Source organism: Oreochromis niloticus, linkage group LG9 (assembly GCF_001858045.2).
Source record: "Oreochromis niloticus isolate F11D_XX linkage group LG9, O_niloticus_UMD_NMBU, whole genome shotgun sequence".
NCBI classification, from domain to species: Eukaryota; Metazoa; Chordata; class Actinopteri; order Cichliformes; family Cichlidae; genus Oreochromis; species Oreochromis niloticus.
Window position 1 is genome coordinate 11,566,662 of NC_031974.2, and position 19,785 is coordinate 11,586,446.

General features: G+C 37.2%; 1 protein-coding gene across 3 annotated transcripts; it reads left to right on the top strand.

Annotated features, from left to right (window-relative positions):
* The first annotated feature begins 3,443 nt into the window (after positions 1–3,443).
* smpx (small muscle protein X-linked) lies at positions 3,444–19,398 on the top strand. 3 transcript variants are annotated; one of them, XM_003439295.5, is made up of 5 exons: positions 3,444–3,551; positions 7,838–7,897; positions 12,604–12,690; positions 13,601–13,744; positions 18,790–19,398. In XM_003439295.5, exons 2-4 carry the CDS (start codon positions 7,862–7,864, stop codon positions 13,739–13,741), a joined length of 264 nt encoding a protein of 87 aa, XP_003439343.1. In that variant the 5' UTR covers positions 3,444–3,551; positions 7,838–7,861; the 3' UTR covers positions 13,742–13,744; positions 18,790–19,398. The 3 variants fall into 3 exon arrangements, with proteins under 3 accessions (XP_003439343.1, XP_025766316.1, XP_003439344.1); XM_003439296.5 differs by lacking the exon at positions 3,444–3,551 and adding an exon at positions 4,924–5,085; XM_025910531.1 differs by lacking the exons at positions 3,444–3,551; positions 18,790–19,398 and adding an exon at positions 4,920–5,085 and having other exon boundaries at positions 13,601–13,745.
* The last annotated feature ends 387 nt before the right edge of the window (positions 19,399–19,785 follow it).

The window sequence follows — 19,785 nt, forward strand, 5'->3', positions numbered from 1 at the left end:
AATTATTAATTTTTAAAAATTAAAACAAAAATAATTACATATGCAGTAAAAAAATAAAAAGTATTTTGAAAAATTCACAAATTCTAACTAATAATAAAGAAGTAAAATTATAATTATAATACTTACAAATCAAAAGAAATAAATTAAATGGCAGAAATTGATACAGAGAATTTTTTGATATAAATTTAAAAAAAAAAAAAAAAAATTCACAGTGGATTATCCCAGTTTGTGCTTACTATTTATAGGACACAGAGTAATATTCTGCCTTCAAAAAGGAGTTGAAAAGGGTGAAATTAATCATTTAAAGCAGTACTTAGCAGTAATTTGCTTTATCATATTAAACCCCATCTTAAATCAACCTTAAAATTACTTTAAAGTGAATTTAATTCAGCATTTGTTTTATTTTCCTTATAAAGACACCTGTGCCTAAAAATGTTTTCAGTGGCATATAATGCATTTCACTGTTTGTTTGTTTTCCTGCTATTGCTTCAATAAAATACATTATTTGACATTATTTATACCTATGCTTTTCTGTCATTGTGTCTAACTCTTAGAGCTTGGCAAAAGAAAATCTAGAGGTGCACCTGAAAATAGCTGTAACCCTAAAAATGGAGAATTGCATAATCAGTTGGCTCAGCTGCAGGCACAAAAGTGAAAGTTTGTTTTTGGATATTAGATTTCATCATGCCAAAAGGTCAATGGGGGTAAAAGGAAACCAATAAATGTGGATTGTCAGAGTCAGGCGCAGCAAGAAAATAAGCTCCCAGTCTGACTCATTAAGCCATAAATGTGACCAAGGGAACATAAAACTGCGTGTGGATAAAGGCCAGCATGTTGCTGTACATCAGTTCCTACAGAGCCTTCAGCCTTTCAGAATAACTGTGTTATTTGAGCTTCATGAGGACACAGCTGCAGATGAAAACTGTCTATTTGGGTGCAATAAACCCCTCTCTAAAAGGTTAAACCCCAATTTCAGTTTACCTCCTACTTTATGAGGTTTTACTCTTAAAGTAAGTAATATCAAACTTAGCCACAGCCCCATTCATCTCCTTTTAGGCCCTGCGGCAACAGTTTGTGGTTGTGCGCTTAGTGATACCGATTATACACACCATGGTGTATTTATTTTATCCATCGACAGGCAGATTATATTGTTTGTAAAGTTCCTTTTTTTCATTATTTGCCTATGAAATAAACTCCCTTTTAGCATTTCTAGGTTAGTCCTGAAGATATTTACATAGTCCTGAGGAATATGTAAATGCATATTCCTCAGGACTATGTAAATAACTCGATCACCTTTAAGCCACCTTGGATTGTCAGACTTTGAACCTTACACTGGACTAGCAGATGCCTTTTAAATAACATTTAAACTTTTCACATTAAAAAAAAAATATCAACAGAGTCTGTATTATTGCGGGAGCATGATTCTGGATTTCTAACAAGGGAAATGTTTTCAATGGAGAAAAAAAAGAAAAAGTTTGATGGGGGTTTTTTTTTCAAGTGAAATAAATGATAGATTGAGCTCTACAGTATTCCCATTATTGAATGATGATACTTTCCCACAGGTTTTCTTTGTTTTAAAGGTGATATACAGCATAAACAACTTCAGAGCCACAGCACAGACCAAAACAAATGAGCACATCAGCCACACCTTCTAACTTCCTTCATGCTACATTTATAACTAGAGTGCCAAAAGCAACACCCAAATACAATTAGCTCTATGCAATACATCGAATATCTATTAGATGCTGCAGTTACCACCTACCATTTATCTTTGGGGTTTTTTTCAGTGTGTGCCATCTTGCTTTTACATTGCCGTGTTGAACATAATGGCCTTTGTAAGCATGTGGCTGGTCAACAGTTTAAAAGTGAGGGACTTGCAACTAGTAACTGGCTGGACCAGCTACCAAAATAAAAAAATACGGAAACTAAAGTTACAACACAAAAAGGAAATATGACTTTATTTTTTGGACCCCAGTGCTCTGCTACTAGTTGTTGTTTTGTTTGTTTTTTTCTATAATAATACTCAAAGTCTTTCAGTTATAGATTTGTGAAAAAGAATGTTTTCTCAGGACTCCAGTTGTGGAAGGGTGATTTCATGGGGTTTTGTTCCAACCAAAGAAACTGGGCATCTTGCACCAACTGAGTCGAACATTAATGTATTCTAGACTCAAATGTGCCAAGCTGTAGCAGTGCTGCTGGCACAGTTTGGCTGAAACTGTTTCATGCAACAGTTCAACAGTCCCGAAGCATAGCAGCAAACCTACAACAGAATGGCTGAAAAAGAAAAGAATCGAGGTGTTGCAGTGGCCCAGTCAAAGTTCAGACTACAACCTGAATGAAATGCTGTGGTGACTATTAAGAGAGTTGTGCATAAACAAATCCCCACAAACCTCAATCAACTGAAAAAACACTGTAAAAAACAGTGAGCCAAAATTCTCTGCAAGCTTTTAAATCCTTTAGGTCTACTTTCTTTTTCACAATACTGTAGAACCTTTTACAGACTGCTCTATCAAGGCAAAAAAAAAAAACAATTTGACAAAAACCTCATCGTTACATATCCATAAAAAGTTCTTTGACTTTCTCCTGCACCACAAGATTCAGTCATGTTTGATATGTGTACTTTATACAGCCAATTTGCAATTAATCAGATCATGTTGAGAAATTTTATGCCTTGGATTTTCCCTCCTCTGGGCTCCACCAACCTGATCTCTGCAACAACACAATAAACACATTCAGTGATGAAAGTGTTTATCTATAATAGACCAGGACTGTCCTTCCCAACAGTTGAGACCTGTGTGTGTGGGTTGCATTTGCATAGTTTGAAATATATAACAAGCTTTCAGTTTGAGCCTCTTCATTTTACTACCCAGGCACACAGCAGGTCAGTGTAACAAGCCTGACGATCACTGTGCTTTGCTGCAATAAATGTGAACAGCCTCATTTGAAGAACACATCCTGAGAGAAAGGTAGGTTGAATGTATCATAATGACTTCAAACATATAGAAATGCACACACATAAACACACACACACACCTATCCTTGTCTTTGTTACATTGTAGGGCCACCTGTCCAAAACATGCATCGTCGGATCCAACTTTTCTGGTGGTTGTACAGCACTGAAAAAATCAGGCAATATCTCAGAAAAGACCTAAACCAAGCTGTCACTTCAAATGATCAATCAAAGTAGAGTTACTAGACCAGACTAGAAACCGCATTCTGGGAACTTGTCAGGTATTTTGTAATTAAACAAAATTCGATTAAATATAAAGTTATTTTATTTGGTCCCCATACTTATTCTGCTTCCCATCCCATGACTGTGCTAACAGGTCTTTGTCCCCACAATGTAATAAAGACAAACACACAGACACACACACACACACAGACGCACAGAGGCTGAAACTCATTTTACTTCTCTGATGCTGGGTCGGGTTCCACTCTGGGAGGAGTTTTCTGTCTCGCAAGCCAATCAGGACAAGTGGAAACAGGTCAGGTAGCCGAAGAGGACCTCAGAGAGCGCAAAGGCAAGGCAGAGCAGCTACGCACACCAGGAGGTAAGAAAGCACACACTCATTCATAGCCACATGCGCACCTTTAACTCTGTGGGATCACAGGTCTCCTCTGGGCTTCTGGTTGTACATCAGTGTATAAACGCAGATATATCAGCATGACTGCTTCTTTCTGTGTGTTTGTGTGCGTCAGGGTAGAAATAGGCCAGTCCCATTTTAGTCACTGAGATTAGGAAAGGGTGTTTTCGGGACTCAAGTGTCAGGGTTTGATGAAGAGCTAAAAATTACCATGCATCTCATCTCTGAATGTCATATAAACAGATAGTTTTGAGTTTCATGAGTAAAATGTTTTATTTTCTGAATGAAGCTGCAGTGAAATTATTTTACTCTTTGGAACATTTTGCTACATGAGTAGATTTAAAAAAAAATCCAGATGCTTAAATTAGTGATCTCACTTCTCATTATGAATGAATGAATATCCGATAATCTAGCAGACAGTTTCATGTTTCATTCTTAACTGGAGCATTTTGCTGCAATTGTTTAAAACCCTAAAAGCAATTTGAAATTAGGGATCAAGTCATCATAAATATTGTTGAATGAGATTGAATTACATTGGCAGACAAGCTGGATCGTAATTTTTTAAAATGAAGTTTAGTCCTATTTGAAACTGTTATCAAAACATAGGAGACACATCAATGAATACAATATATGAGAGCTTCTGATTCATGCTGAAATGCCCTGAAGGTACATATCTATTTCACATTATTTCCCTGTAAATATAACTTAAGTTAATGCTTGCACCAGCAAATATCATAAAAGCAGCCATAACAGAAGCTGGCAACGTTGTGTTTGATTGGTTCGTGGTTAGAGAGTCAGGTTTTTAAATGGTGTTTGGCCCTGAGTCAGGTACGAGAAAAATCTTTTTTTTTTTTTAAGTTTACAAAGATTTCACACTTATATGTTTTACTTTCTACTAGTGTTTGCTCACTTGATCTCACTGTAGCTTAAAAATATGTAAATATCATATATACAGACGGCGCTGCATTTCAGTGGTCTGCATTTAAAATTTTCAAAAACTTTTGGATCTTATTTGAAGAGTTTTAAAATGATTGTGGATTATGAATTAATACATTTAAAAAAGTGTTAAGGTCACTATGGTCTTGGAGTTAAATGTGTTTTGCCACTCCTGACTAATCTTGTAAATGTAGTTTAAAAAAGAACCCTTTAAAATCTATGCAAATTAAGCTGTTTCCAGTGCTCAGTGCTTCTGTTTGACTGTGTTTTGGTCCGTCGCTGTGTGTGTCCATGTGAGCATAGATAGAAAGCAGGTCCCTCCTGTGTATCACTCGTCTATTTATAGTGAGAACAAATCCCAGATATGAGAGGAATCCTCCTACCACTTACAAGGCAAAGAGAGAGAGTTAGTGAGTGTGAAAGAGGGAGAGGGCAGAGAGAAGGAGAGAAAAGAAAGGAAGAGAAAGAGATGGAGAGAAGACAGGCAAATAGTGCGTGAGGAGTCAAACAAGAGCAGTGGGTGTAAAAAAGCAAACATCAGAGGAAAGAGTTGTTTCATCGACTGGTAAGTTCAGTCTCCTTTACATAATGTTATGTCTATGTGCTGTGTTTTTATTGGCATGACGGTTGATGGCATTACTGTCAAAGTCATTCAGCTTTCTGTGGCTTTTTTAAGGATTATTATGTAAGTTTCTAAGGAGAACTCAGAGTGTGGCAGGGAAAAAAATTAAGCCAAATTCTTTATTGAGTTCGGTTATTCAGTAATTGATGTGCACTTACTGCATTTATTCTTAATAAATCAACAGCCATCAACTTGGGAACTAAAATGATAAGGTAAAATCAAACCTTATCCGATTCATTATTTTGGGAAAGAGGAGGATTTGAAGGATTTGAATGGGATGCAAGATACAGTGTCAATCAAAGTGACCCAAACTTATATGCAAAGCTGCACCTCTTTAAAGTTTTATTGATGTGCAAGCAACAACATGCAGGCATACAGACTTTTTCACAGGTTTCATGAAATAAACTGGCATACCAATGTGTCGCTTCTGGTTTAAAAAACCTGAAAGCATAAATAATATATCCACCTGTGCCTCTTTGCCTCGTTGCATTGCAGACATGAGTGTGCAAAGTGAAAGGGCTTTTCAGACTCTGCAGTGTGGCGTCACTGAGGCGGCTGCTAGGGGCAGCCAACATTAATACCATCACGTAGTGGAAATGTGTATTTCAGCGGTGTCCATGTTTTTACTCTCAAGGACAGAAAAGCTTTTTCCTTCCTTCGTTTTGTTGTACAAAAAACATTGGAGAAACCAGTGGACATCTGGCCCTCTTAGCTACTAGGAGATAAGATAAATAGGCCGTGGAAACTTTAATGATAGTTAACCACTTGTTGCTTGGAGTGGATTTGTAGTTTATTTATAGTTAAAAGGAGGGGAGCAAGTAAAAAATAACTGCAAAGTGGTGAGAGACACTTTTGTTCCATTTGAAAAGACCCATGTAAGTGATCCTTAAAAGACACACAGAAGTGTTTCTACTTCAACAACGAATAATTGTTAGGTGGAGGAAACAAAGACGGACTTCTGACCTTTGACAAGGAGACTAAAGTTTTATTTTTAATTGCTGTTTGGTTGGGTTAAGAAATTTTGGTTTAGCTTACTTCTAATCTCAACCATATTTGGTTTGGAAAGCCATCATCTGGGTTAAAATACTCCCTTATACAACATTAAACATGTGCTAATACGCTTCACTTCCTAGATTACCAGAGTGCTCAGTTTCACCCCATCTAAACAGGCTTTAGTGACATCTCTGTTTTTTCTTATAGGAGTCAGTCAACTTTGGAGGATGTGAGATATTAGTGAACCAATTATTAGTTAACAAATAATACTGGTTTGTGAATTAGTAATGACACCAAAGTACAGCACTATTGTGGTGGAAGGTTACACAGTCAGACCATCACTACTTGCAACTGTCTATGCTGCTGATAGATAGGGCCGCTTTGGAGTAAATGGATGCATAACTACTAGACAGGAGCATAACCTCGTTCAGTACAAGCATATAGACTCTGACCTACATGGGATAAAAACCCAACTGGTATTAGCACTGCTAGTGTTAACCACACTCAGGCTATTTTCTTCCTTTTAGACTTTTTGATTTATCTTAATTTAAGTTTAACTGATTAGGATATGGACATACATTGTTTTTAGCATTTTTAGTTCATCCTTGTTAACAGGACACGGACATGTCCATGAACATGTCCATGCCCTAGAGCAGAGATTCTGTCAGCCCCTGATGGGCCAAGAAGGTACTGTAGATGGATTGCAGTAATAAAGATTCAATTTGAAATTACTCCTTGTGTACAATTTCATATTTCTTTATTTTTATTCATTTATATAAAAGTGATTTTTATTTCAATTTTCATATGAATAAAGAATTTTATATTAAAACTGGTAGGTGCTGGTTAGTTTTTTATACTACTCACTACTCTTCCCTAAACTTACCACTCTATACTGCAGTCTATGTCGCAGTGTCAAGTGGGTCACACATTGGCTTTATCACTCCGCAAACGATTTGGTGGCACCAAAGGGATTTTTTGGGTCTTGGCTACAGACGCAGTGACAGCTATGGCCACACATGGCAGTTATTGAAAAGATAGTGCAAACACACAATAAGGGAAGCTTATGACACACAACACTGTTTGAGATGAAAGGAGCAAGATTGCTTTTAGATTTCGCTAAACAACCAATACGTGCCTTGCTTGCCCCGGTAAAACACTGCTGTTTCTTTCGTAGGTTCTGCTCATGTTGTGATATGAATACAGTTGGCTGAAAAAAGTTCATAGCAGTAAAGGTGGTGAAGCAGCACACTGGAATTTTGAAGAGTTACCCTCTTTAGCTACAACTTTATAGCAATAAAAACTGTACAAAACTGACGTTTATCATTCACACTGCTGTGTACCATGTTACATTACTGAATTACAGAATCTAGAAGAAGAAATTTGACAGTCGTAGCAGTAGTAATTTTTCTATTTAGCCTTTTTTTCTATTTTACCTTTACATCAATCCAAAAGTCGTCACAAAGGTGAAATTGAGGTACTTTTATATTGGCAGTCACTCTGTCTCCCTCTCATGAATGATTCAGAGAACAGTTCCTCTAGCTGCTTCACTCCCCAAGAGTCGCTAAGCAACTGAAATGGTATCCCGGGCCTTGAAAACCACAGGAACTGAGTACCAGTGCCCCCAACATGCATACACATGCTCACAAGTACACAGAACAAAGATCCAACACACCTGAATGTCTGTGATCTATGCTTCCTGCAGGTCAGCGGACTCACCAGGGGGATTATGTCCAAACCTTCGACCAACGTTAAGGCCCTTCAGGTAAAAGTTTTTTTTCCATCTGTATGCACAGTAAGGTGGATGTGTCTTCAAAAGGTTGTGTGTTACCTCCTGCATGATATTAACTTTACAAAAGTGAAGGCAGAATAGAAGACAACTGAAATGCACAGTAACTCTTCCTGCTCCTCAATAAAGACAAATTCAGGTTTCCACATTAAAGTATTTATTCATGAAGGCAAATGCTGAGTTCAAACTGTGCATATACATTATCAAGGCGTTGTTAGTGCAGGGTTTTAGCAAGGCGAACATATGCAGAGCAGTTTCTTTGTGTTGGTGGCTTTCTGTGTGTTTCCTCCATCAGCTCACTTCTCATTGTGCTCATTTTCACGTCTAACCATGGGATAGGCATCAGAACAGTTTCTTTTTTATTAACAGTACAAACATGAGGTTCACAGTTCAGTTTCCACCAAAGAGTCCATCATCACTTTATCACATAGAAAAAAAGCAGTGCGACTTCACATTATAAATATTTGGATGATAAAAACCTCTTTATACTTAAGTGTCAGTAGCTTTGCACGTTTTAGCTTATCAATAACGAATCTTTTAATTGCCTTAGCTTCAAACATTTTCAAAAGCATACCGTGGGTTGCATTATTAGAGGTTTTCCAGACAGCTATTGTTTTCCATTTATTAATTATTGCCTAAATACCCTTTAATATTCCATCAGATGATGATTTTCTGCGTTTCAGGTTTTTTTTTTAAATTAAACTTTTCTCCTTAGCCTCCTCTTAGTGTATAAGACAAGTCTAGAACTTTCAGGATGTCTATTTGCAACCTGTTGCCAATTCAATGTCAAGTAGCAAAGATTTTGGGAAGAGCCAACACATGCATGGAAGATAGTCATGTAAAGATAATGGTTGTACAAAGTCAATGTAGTCAAAATCAGTTTGCAAATAAGGATAAAAGGTTGTAAATTAAACATAATCTGGGTTATGTTGAATAAAGACAGCTAAAATGAACTTTAATAATCCCATAGAGAAATTTTGCATTGTTACAGAAGAAGTGTGATAATGAGAAATGCCTTGGTAGACATAGTTACAGAGAAACATTTGCACCCTTCAAACTGCAACCATAGGCTGTACTGGTGCATACAAGTAACATACAAATATAACACTAGAATTTAACTTAACAAAAAGTGGAACCAGGACTTTTTGAATGGGCCATTAATAGATAAACCGCATAGCAAACCATAATATTTGTTAGATATCTATATTACAAAATGCTTCAAAAGCAAGCTTCCCTCATAAGCTGTGCACAGACATACTTACCTGCTAATTATTGTTAAATAAAACACTAATAAGTACTAAGATTTCACTCACCAAACAGATTTGTTGTGACCACATTATTAAATTAAAATGCTTTGAAGGCACCGACAACACTAATACAGTAGACAGGTCTATGTCATGACTTAAATTAATGGAGATCAGGTGAAGCCTTGCAGAAAGCATCTGGTTGCCTAACTATGACTGGCATGCTACCTATTGTTGTAATATTAGAATTACTTGAAAAAACAAACAAACAAACAAAAAAACCCTGTACAGCTCTTATGAAGGGATGACCCAAACCACCACACAAGAGTTTTCTATACCAGGGTGCAAATGTTTATTTGTGCCCTAAAGTTGACCATGTTAAACATGTATCTCTATGATGGACTGAATCACTTTAGAAGCCACCCTCAAGTGGCTTTGGCACCTTCATTTTCCATGTTGCCCTAATTTTTCAGCCTCAGGGGTTGCCAGAGATTCAGGAGCATCAGCAACCATGTATGCACTGTATATTGACAAAAAGGAAGAAGATGATGTGGAATCAGAAAGGCCAGTGCAAATGCGAGAATATTATAGGGATAAATAAGTCAGCTGAGCATCAGTAAAAGCAGGTTTTCACAACAGACTCTGTTTACAGCTGCTTCAGAGAGCAGCAACAGTTTGACTAAGAAAGCAACTTTAAAAACACGTACGCAAGAAATGGAAACCAGAGGCTGTCTGAGGGAATTCAGTTGTTATGCTTTTGAAAACAGTTGACAGTCAAGTAAATTAAGTCAAATCTGTAGTTCAAGTCTTAAACTTTCATAAACATCGGCATGGTAATTCAGTTTAACATATTCCTATATAATACAGACATAATGGTACTAGAATGTGGCAGTAACAAGAAAAAAATCAAGTCTGGTTATTGAGCTTATTTGTACGTTTGTTTGTTTTTCTCTCAACAGGATTAGTCTGTGTGTCTGTTTTTCTTCCATTTACCTGTCAGATACTGAGGTCTTTCTTCTTATCTAGGCTTTCCTTTCATGTTCACATAAAGTTATAACAACAGCTAGTCAGCAGGCGAGCTTAAAGGATTAGTTCACCTTCAAAAAACATTAACAGAATCAATCGAAATGCGGAGGTATACTGTAGTTCAGTCTCAGCCTCTTCCCAGACTCACAGCTAGTGTTGACTTTGTAGGGTATCGTCTCAGACAGCTTCTCTCCCACTTCTTCTTCACTTACTGTATATGTGGATGTGGTTAGCAACAAGGTTAATGATAATAAATAAGTAGAGGTTTGGAGCTTTGGTGCAGTTGTTTAGATAAAAAAAAAACAGTCTGAAGTGTGTTGCATAAGCTGTTTGGAGAAAGTTCACACATACACTGTACTTTATGCAACAGCTGGGCCCCTACAAAATGTGGAATTTACCAGTGTTTTCTTCCCTGGTTATTGCTAAGACTTTTATAATTATTAAAATGATGAGTAGAAAATATATTGGATCTAAACTTTATGAGGAATGAATGAAAGACTTGTACATGCCCAGGGAATTTTAAAGAGATCTCTATGGTTTTAGGAAATCAGCAGATGCCTTCAATAAAATCTGCACAGTGAGAAAACATGAACATTACCTATAGCCTGTGAGTACAGTAAACACTGCAGATGTGTAATATTTTATTAATATCATATGAGGTTAAAACACAGACTTAGCCTCTTAATCAGATGTTTAAGTGTTATATTATATCTTTTATTTGTTTCTGTGCTGTACTGAAGAGGTGTTGAACAAAAGAGAACATGCCAATCACATGTTTTCTAAACTTTAGGTAATCTACAGTTTATCACAGCTTGAACCAGATTTTTAGAACTCTGTATACTTAACTTTGCAATCAGATAAATATTTCATTTATGTTTATCTAAACCTCAATTCATTAGTCGGAAAAGCTAAAAGTGAGTTGCTATAATGGTTTTTCAGCTGGTCAAATGTGGCAAATGCCTTAACATTGCAGTCCCCATATTATGTGGGAGCTCAGTCTACTTGGCTGACTTTATGTCACTTCATGTTGTACTACTTTCTTTCATCAAATTACTGGGAGTACTATGAGTACTTATTTTTCTATTAAAATTTGAGAGAAAATCGGATTACTGAGATATGCATGCTTGGTCTGCTTTGCCCAAATGTCTAAAGCTGTTAAGTTTACTGTCACAGGAAATCAGGGGGGAAAAGCTGATACTAGCGGACATTTAAAATTATTATTGTCAAATACATAAACAAAACTACATAACTACAAAGATAAAACTGAGATGGTTTATGGGGATCAGCGGGGCATTTTCGTATCCAAATAAATCAGGTAAATCTACTGGTTTGCTCTCAAACTTTATGATCTTTTAACAGCTGATGGAAAAATAAAAGCCTGAGCTGCAATAAACATTTCTTTTCCTATGCATGGGAGGCTCAGATTGAATTACAGCATGTGGTTTTGTTTTCTTGAAAATGGATTTTGAAGCGCAATGACTGAATTTTCATTCTGGGGTGAAATATTCCTTTAATCTTTGGGTTGTGCCAGTGGTGTGCAGGGACATGAATGCTGACGACACGCCAAGCATAAAGACAGCAAACGATTCCAGCCAAAGCAACGTTACAGTGATACAAATTCAGCAAACATGCTGCAAATGAGGCGATTTACCTTCCCTCACCAATCTCAAAACCTTAACGTCTGTAAAATATATAACTCTTTCATAGAACAACATCCACTGACATCATTGACACACATCACACTCCCACTCTGTACAGCTGTACAATGTGAGCTTATATACAATACATTACAGTACAAATACAAAACACATCAAATCCAGGTGGTAGGACGTTGGGGCAGGCAGCAGTAGAACATCGAGTTAGCAGGCAGATCGCTGTTATCTCTGTGTGTGTGGGTGTGTGTGTGTGTGTCTGTCTGTTTGTCTGTCTATGTTTAAGCATGTGTCTCCCAATTTTCATAAAAACACAAGTCCCTTTTTAGGGACAGGATGTTAACGAGGAAGCAGTGGCCATAATCAAAACATTGGGTTTTGAGAAAACAGCAGGAGCCTGCACACACACACACACACACACACACACACACACACACACACACACACACAATCACGTACATCAGGGGTCCCCAATCCCAGTCCACGAGGGCCGGTGTCCCTGCAGGTTTTAGACGTGTCCTTGATCCATCACAGCTGATTTAAATGGATAAATTACCTTCTCAGAATGTCTTGAAGTTCTCCAGAGACCTGGTAATGAACTAATCATGTGATTCAGGTGTGTTGACCCAGGGTGAGATCTAAAACCTGCAGGGACACCGGCCCTCGTGGACTGGGATTGGGGACCCCTGACGTACATAGCCCAGACAGTTGAGTATCAAGTGTTGAAAGGGTCTCATTGGCTGTTTTCACTGTCATTCAGGCTAATTTGAACATCCCGATGGGAGCTCTGCGTCCAGGGGCGGGACTTCCTGTCAAGAGGAGAGAGGACACAGTAGAAACAGAAGAGGTGAGATAACACATTTCACACCCAGTCCACTGGTCTGCATTTTCCTCATCCCCACTCTACCCACACCTCAATGTCAGTGGGCAAACAGAGACAGACACAGCTTGTGTCAGCTTGTGGAGCTGATGCTTTTTTTTTCACATCGTGGTCATATTTAAATTGTAAATTCAACATATGCATGACCACCTCATGGATCTGCATATATTTACAACTTGAATTTTCCTGACCCAAATGAGCTGAATATGGATACAAATGTATTTTAATATCGTCTTGAAAACTAAAAAGTAAACGCAAACATTTCCTAGTTTGGCTCTATTCCGCTTTTGTGCTTCTAATGTAAGCTTTTATTGTAGAATTAGAGTTTCTTATTAACTACTGTGTAAGTGTTGCTGAGTTTTACATATTTAAAAGGCCAATCTAGGGAATGGCTTTGCAAATTAACTTGGGCTATGAATGCTGTAGTGTGTGCCATGGTAATAAAAGAAACATTTCCTCAACTTTGTTTACTTATTCTAAGCAGATTTTATTTTGTGATCACTTTATAACACAATATAGTATAATATAAGATATAACAAAAAACTACAAAATTAATTTCCTGAGAACTGCATTTAATTGACATTAAAAAGGAAATAGCAAGCTACTTTCTAGCTACATATTTTTATTCTTATTTTACCCTTACTTATCTTATATTGGCCTTCTATGAGGTTCCTCAGTTTATCCTCTATCGGAAACAGGTAGTTTTTGCTGCTGTCTCTTTAAGGCCTTCCCTAAAAGCTCACATTGTTATGACTAGACAGCTTAAGCAGCAGCTTCATTTGCAATCTGTCCCTTTATAAGATGATGAAGTTTCTCTTTAAATATATGTAAAAGTAATGCTGCCATCGCCTCACACACAATTTCTTTTTTAAATCAGGATCCTTCACCTCCAAGCGCTGCAGCCCAGTCACCAGAGGAGAAGAAATTGCCAGGAGCAGTGAAGCTACCTGGGCCTGTTGTTAACCTTTCAGAGATACAAAACGCCAAGAGTGAACTACGATGGGTCACCAAGGAGTAACATGTAGGTTTGATTGTAGTTCCCTTCATTTTTGCAAGAATCCAAAGAAAATAAAACATTATTAATACACTATAATAAGGAAAATTATTTTTTTTAAATATTATATAGGATGTGCAAGTCAACCTCTAAACTTCCATAAAGTTAAGTTTTTAATGTGATGTAATCTTTAAAAGGACAAATTCCAAAACCAGGAAGAAAAACACTAAAACTATATTTTAAATAAAATACAGTACCAATAATATTGTAGCTTTAGTTTTTGAGTAGGTACACAGTACTGTAGTTAAAAAAAAGTAAAAAAGTTTGATGTCAATCAAGCTTGCAAGTATGTTTGTGAATTGATTTATAAGGAACTTAAATTCAAAATAGGGACTATTTGTATAATTTCTATTTGTCCCTTACCTGGTAATATGCGTATTTGTCAGAACCCTTTCCTGACAGCACTAAAGTTTCCATCAATACTATGTAACAGCTGCTTATTTTAATATTTAATATTTAATGCAGGTCTTTTGTGTGATCCGTGATGTAGATAGGCTGTCCAGAGTAAAAGATGCAAATCGCAACCAAACTACCGAAAGGAAGCACAAAGATGACAAACTGCAAGTACTTTGTGAAGGATGCAAAACCAGTTTGAGTGCAAGAAAAAAGTAAATCATTTGCTAACTCGACAAACACAAGTGTACATATAAAGAGAGAGAAGCATACTGTGTTTGATGTTACTGAGAAAAGTGAAGAATACTAAGGTTAAAGTTCTCCACAGTTAACATTTGAGACATGTCTACAATTCCTGTCCAATTCAGATTTTTCCATTTAATTCAAGTTTATTTATATAACACTAAATCGCAACAACTGTCACCTCAATGCATTTTGTAGTAGAAGGAAGAGACCATACAAATTTCTGGTGAAAACTGAACAATAAATAAAAAACCCTACGAGTAAGCACTTTGTGAAGCTGTGAAGGAAAAACTCCCTTTCAACAGGAAGAAACCTGCAACACAAACAGGCTCAGCCATCTGCTGTGACTGGTTGGTGACTAAGGGGAAAGAAAAAAGCAAAGGCAGACAGGACAAAACACAAGCTAAGAGAGAGAGAAGACAAAACTGTAATGACACGCTGCAGTGGTATATAAACATGTGGGGAGTGAAATAAGGTAAGAGAAGAAGTGCTCAGTGCACCACACAAAGTCCCACAGCAGCAGTAGTGGCTCAGATCCAGCCCTAACAATAAGCTTTATCAAAAGTAAAGTTTTTAGTCTATTTTTAGAAGTAGAGAGGATGTCTGTCTCCCAAATCCAAACTGGGAACTGATTCCCTTAGGAGAGAGTCCTGAAAGCTGAAGGCTCTGCCTCCCATTCTACTCCTAAAACTATAAACAAGCCTGTAAAGTGCTCTGTTGAAATAATATGGTACTAGGAGGTGTTTAAGATATGATGGGATTATTCAAGATTTTGTATGTGAGGAGAAGGATTTTAAATTTGATTCTAATTTAATGAAGATAAGCTAATGTGGGATAAATATGCTCTCTTTTTCTAGGCCTCGTCAGTACTGTCCTTATAGTGTTTTGGATTAACAAATGTCTTTTGAGGGAACTTTTAAAACAATCTACAATAAAACCCCAAAAGCCAAGAAGAAATGAATGTGTGAACTAGCTTTTCAGTATCACTCTGAGACAGATTGTTTCTGATTAGATTATGCAAGGTCATAAATCTTAAATAATACAAGAAAGCAGCCTTGTAAAATATTGCCTAAGGGAAGCATGTTTAATGTAAATGATACTGGACCCAGCACAGGACCCTGTGGAACTCCATAATTGACTTTAGTCTGTGAAGACAGTTCATTTCCTTTAGTGTATCCTAATCTCGGTAGTAAAGTACTGTGGTCAGTGATACTGAGGTCTCACAGGACTGCAATTTAAGAATTTTTGAAATAAGGAAGGTTGGAGATTGGTCTATAATTAGTAAAGACAGCTGGGTCAAGTAAAGGCTTTTTATAGTAGTGTTTTCATTACAGCTACCTTGAAAGCTTAAAGTACACATTCTGTTGATACAGATACTGTGATCACGTTTAAAATTGCATCAATTATTGGTAAGATTTCTTTGTACAATCCTTTCGGAATTAGTTCTAATAGAAGTAGAGTGTTTTGTTTGGTACATCTGGGTAAAACTAGAGTAAAGAGAGTTTTAATTTGGGGTTTTAATATTCGGTTTTATTGAGGCTATCTGAAACTTACTGTGGTTTTGCAAGTTAGGGTAAACTTGACCTCATTTCTAGCTCTGTGCTTTCATTCCTGGACTCTACCAGAGTAGGTTTGCATGTGTCTTGGTGCAACTCCTCAGTTAATCCACTGTCCTCTTCCTTTAGTGCCACCTTTCCTTGAAGTCAGCACTTGGCTGCCTTTGTTTCTGCAAACAAAAGTTACTTCTTGTAGAGTCATAAAACAAACTGTAAACCTCCTAGAAAACATAATTAAGCATTCTTGAATCAGCAGTTTCTGAGAATCTGACCCAGAAGATGAGAGTGAAAAACGCAAACACCCACAAAAATGAAGATGATAGGAGAATGTTTCCATTTGGTAGATATTATGCTCATTACCTTGTAATTGTGGCATAAAACAGTGGATTTAGTCTTTTAATCACAAGCTCTATAAAACAGTGTCTACATATGTCCCTTTTAATAGGTGAGGGAAATTTTCTGAAATGCTGACTGGACTGCAAACACTGGATACAGTTACGTATAGTATAATGTTTTTCTGCTGTTGCCAAGTGCTCATGATCACTTTTAACATATTAAAATCAGCTTACAAGAGTTGCTTAGTTACATTTAAATATGCTATTTGTCTTCCATGAAACAGTGGTCACAAGCCATTCAGCCTGAATATTAATACAACACATCATTCCAGCGACACAAAGCTAATTACACCTTCAGCTATTCACTTGTCTACATAACTTTTTATACAGCTTCATCTTTTAGCATTAGCCTAGCTGAAAGTTGAGCTGGATTCTGAGATTTGTTTTTAAACAAAATACTTCTCCTTGAAGCAGTTCGGGTTTCTAGGGTTTAATCCCAGCTTTTTTAACCTCCTCCTAGTGTAGCCAGCTGTCGGTCACTGCGGCTAATTAAAGAACTGATAAGCAGTGAACAAACTTTCACAGTTGGAGCAGGTGGATGGGAGCTATGTGCCTGAGGTGACCATATTAGGGAGATCACTCTCACTAACATCACAAAGGGCCAAGAGCAGAAAAAAAACAGCTGGAGGCCAACTGTTTAGAGCAGTTTGAAGCCTGAGCTTACTTGGACTCATGCTGACCTTTACTACTTGAAACTCTGCCCGTGTTTAATATGAGAATCCTCACTATATAACCACTATGTTAGAAGGGTTATGTGATGAGTTGATAATGTCTCCAAACTGTTTGAAGAGTTCATGAATGACCACGAGAGACACCTATAAGAATATCAAATACATCTTTGTCTAGAGCAAAGATATGCAGAGTTAAAAAGTCACACTGGCATCTTGCAACAATTACAGTCTGTGATATAGTGTCTTTTAATAAATATTTAGCGCTATTGTATATCTTTTACATCCTACCCTAACCGGATACTCAAGTTGGTCTACTTATATCTCTGTAAATGTGTGCTAAATGGTGAGGCATTGATCTTGTATGGTGCTGGTGAGTATACGCAATAATTACTTGCAGTAGTCGCAGTTCGCCACATGGAGTCAGTGTGGGCCGCTCAGCCTTTGTTTGGGTCAAGCAGCATGTGTGTTGATGCCTCTGTGTGTGTGTGTGGGCTGGACGGGTTGAGTCAGATGCTATATTTATACTTTATGGGTGTGTGTGTGTTTTAGAAAATGAGTGTGAGCGCTGAGTGGCAGTCTGTGCTGCAACTTTCCCAGCGGGACACAGAAACCACAATATCCAAGCACTGCTGCTGCTGTGCCCAGCCCAAGCCACGTGGGTGTGCTGTGTAGGTGTTCTAAATGAGAGAGAGAAGAGATGGAGTAACAAAAGCAGAAGCTGGTTAAAGTTTTAACATGGAAAATTATTCCAAACAGCAACAACAACAGCAACCACGTACTAGCTGTTTGGTATTCTGTACAAGGGAAACAGAAGAATAACGTAAATTTAAACCGGTTTTACTTGGGATGGTTCATAATAGAAGTCCATAGATATTTATTAGCTTGCATCTACATAAACTATATAAACACTATCCTCATACATCTGTTATCATGATTATTGTTATTATTGTTTAACAGTTCTTTGTACAGTTTATAAAGAGCACACTATGGAGACTCTTTTGATACAGCACCTCCAGCAATTTTCATTCCAGTGTTCACCTGAAAGTCAAACCCATCTGTGTTTGTTTACCATTTTTTCCCAGAGTTGTGGATATTAATCTGCTGCTAAAACTGCCTAGGCTCTTTGGCGAGTGGTTTTCCACAAGATTTTGGAAGCTGCCTGCAGGGATTTGCTCTGTGCAAAAAGCATTGGACAGGACTGTGGACACGAAGTTCCACTCAAAACTGGCAAACGCTTTTATTTATGAATCTGGCTTCATGCATGGGGGAACTGTCTTGCTGAAACAGGCTGGAAATTTCCCAAAACTGTTGGCACAGAGTTGGATCACTTTATTAACTAAATATCATTGTTTACAGCAGCATTATGAATTTCTTTTACAGGAGCGAATGGGCCTCAATTTACAAAACAGAACCCCAGATGTGAAGTAGAGAAAAGTATGGCTGTCCACGTACTTTTGGCCAAGAGCTGAGAAGCAAATCTCTGACCAACATCTGCTGAAGACAAAAAAGCAAAGCAAAACTTCAATGGATTTCTTGTTTATTACTTCAAGAATATGAGGCAGGCTTTTTGAATGGTCAGCACCGCTAATTGCACATGAGAATGTTTCTATATTTCAGCTACCAGTAGTAAACTGGCCTTCTCTTCATCGTCTAGAACGTCACAGACAGTCTGTCAGGGGTCGGCAGCTCTGAGACGGCTGATAGCAGCCAAAGAAAATCTCTCACCATGCCTTTATCTGCCTATTTTCTTCCAGGATTCTCCAGCCAGGCGGAGAGGAAAGCAGATAATCTTCATAGACACAGACTTGCCCACTGACTCTGAAGAATGGCAAAATACAACCCCAATCCCAACATGTTTGGAGATACTAATGCCTCAGTTTTTATAAACTCTCCTCCAATCAGTAGTTTCACACAAATATTTATTTATCTTTCCAATTAAATCATAATTTATACAACAATTTCAAATATTCTTGACAGTCTTGCTTCAGATAATATATCATTTGCCTGGACTTTTAGAAGTGAGTGACTTGTGTTACAATTACAACATACTGTTAAGCATATTATCTGCTTTTCTGTTAAGTAGATGGTTAAAAAGGACATTTTATTGACAAGGAATATAAATTCGAGGAATCCATCTCAGCAACAAATAAACTCTGTGGTGACACTTCAGCTGTTCATCACTGATTTATATTGATACTTTATATTGATACAATAATAAATGTTTCCTTTGCTAATGTTGTATGTGGGGTTTAAGGTCAGCTGTACTGCTTTTGGGGGGGAATAATCATACGTTTGTTGTTTATTGTGATGTTTCCCAAAATGTCTTGAAAAAACACTGCAATAAATCAAAAAGGTTCTAAAAATCCTGTCCAAACTCGGTTTATCACTTATGCCTCCATCTGCTATTGCAAAAGACAACAGGAATGCAAGTGTCTTAATATTACTGATAGATGCCGATGCTACAGTATTGTTTGGTTTGTTTGTAATGTTAACTGACTGTGTAATGAGAAATGAGGTTTCTAAAGACCTACAACTGGATAAATGAAAAAAGGGTAATTTTAGGCCATTGTTGGATGGTTTTAGGCCAATATATCATGTGTTAATACAGATTTTGAGAGTATAAATGTAATGTTACTGTTAAAATGGTGAGGTGCAACCATGTATCATACACAACTAAAGTTTTGTGGATATAAATTTAATGTTACTGTGATAAAATAAAAAAATTATGACACTTTTAAAAGGTGTTATAA

Bases quoted from the DNA above. Each gene is read 5' to 3' on its own strand.
- smpx (XM_003439295.5), top strand. From the start codon at position 7,862: ATGTCCAAACCTTCGACCAACGTTAAGGCCCTTCAG. The intron at 7,898-12,603 runs GTAAAAGTTTTT...ACTGTCATTCAG, and splicing joins CCAACGTTAAGGCCCTTCAG to GCTAATTTGAACATCCCGAT. The intron at 12,691-13,600 runs GTGAGATAACAC...TTTTTAAATCAG, and splicing joins ACACAGTAGAAACAGAAGAG to GATCCTTCACCTCCAAGCGC.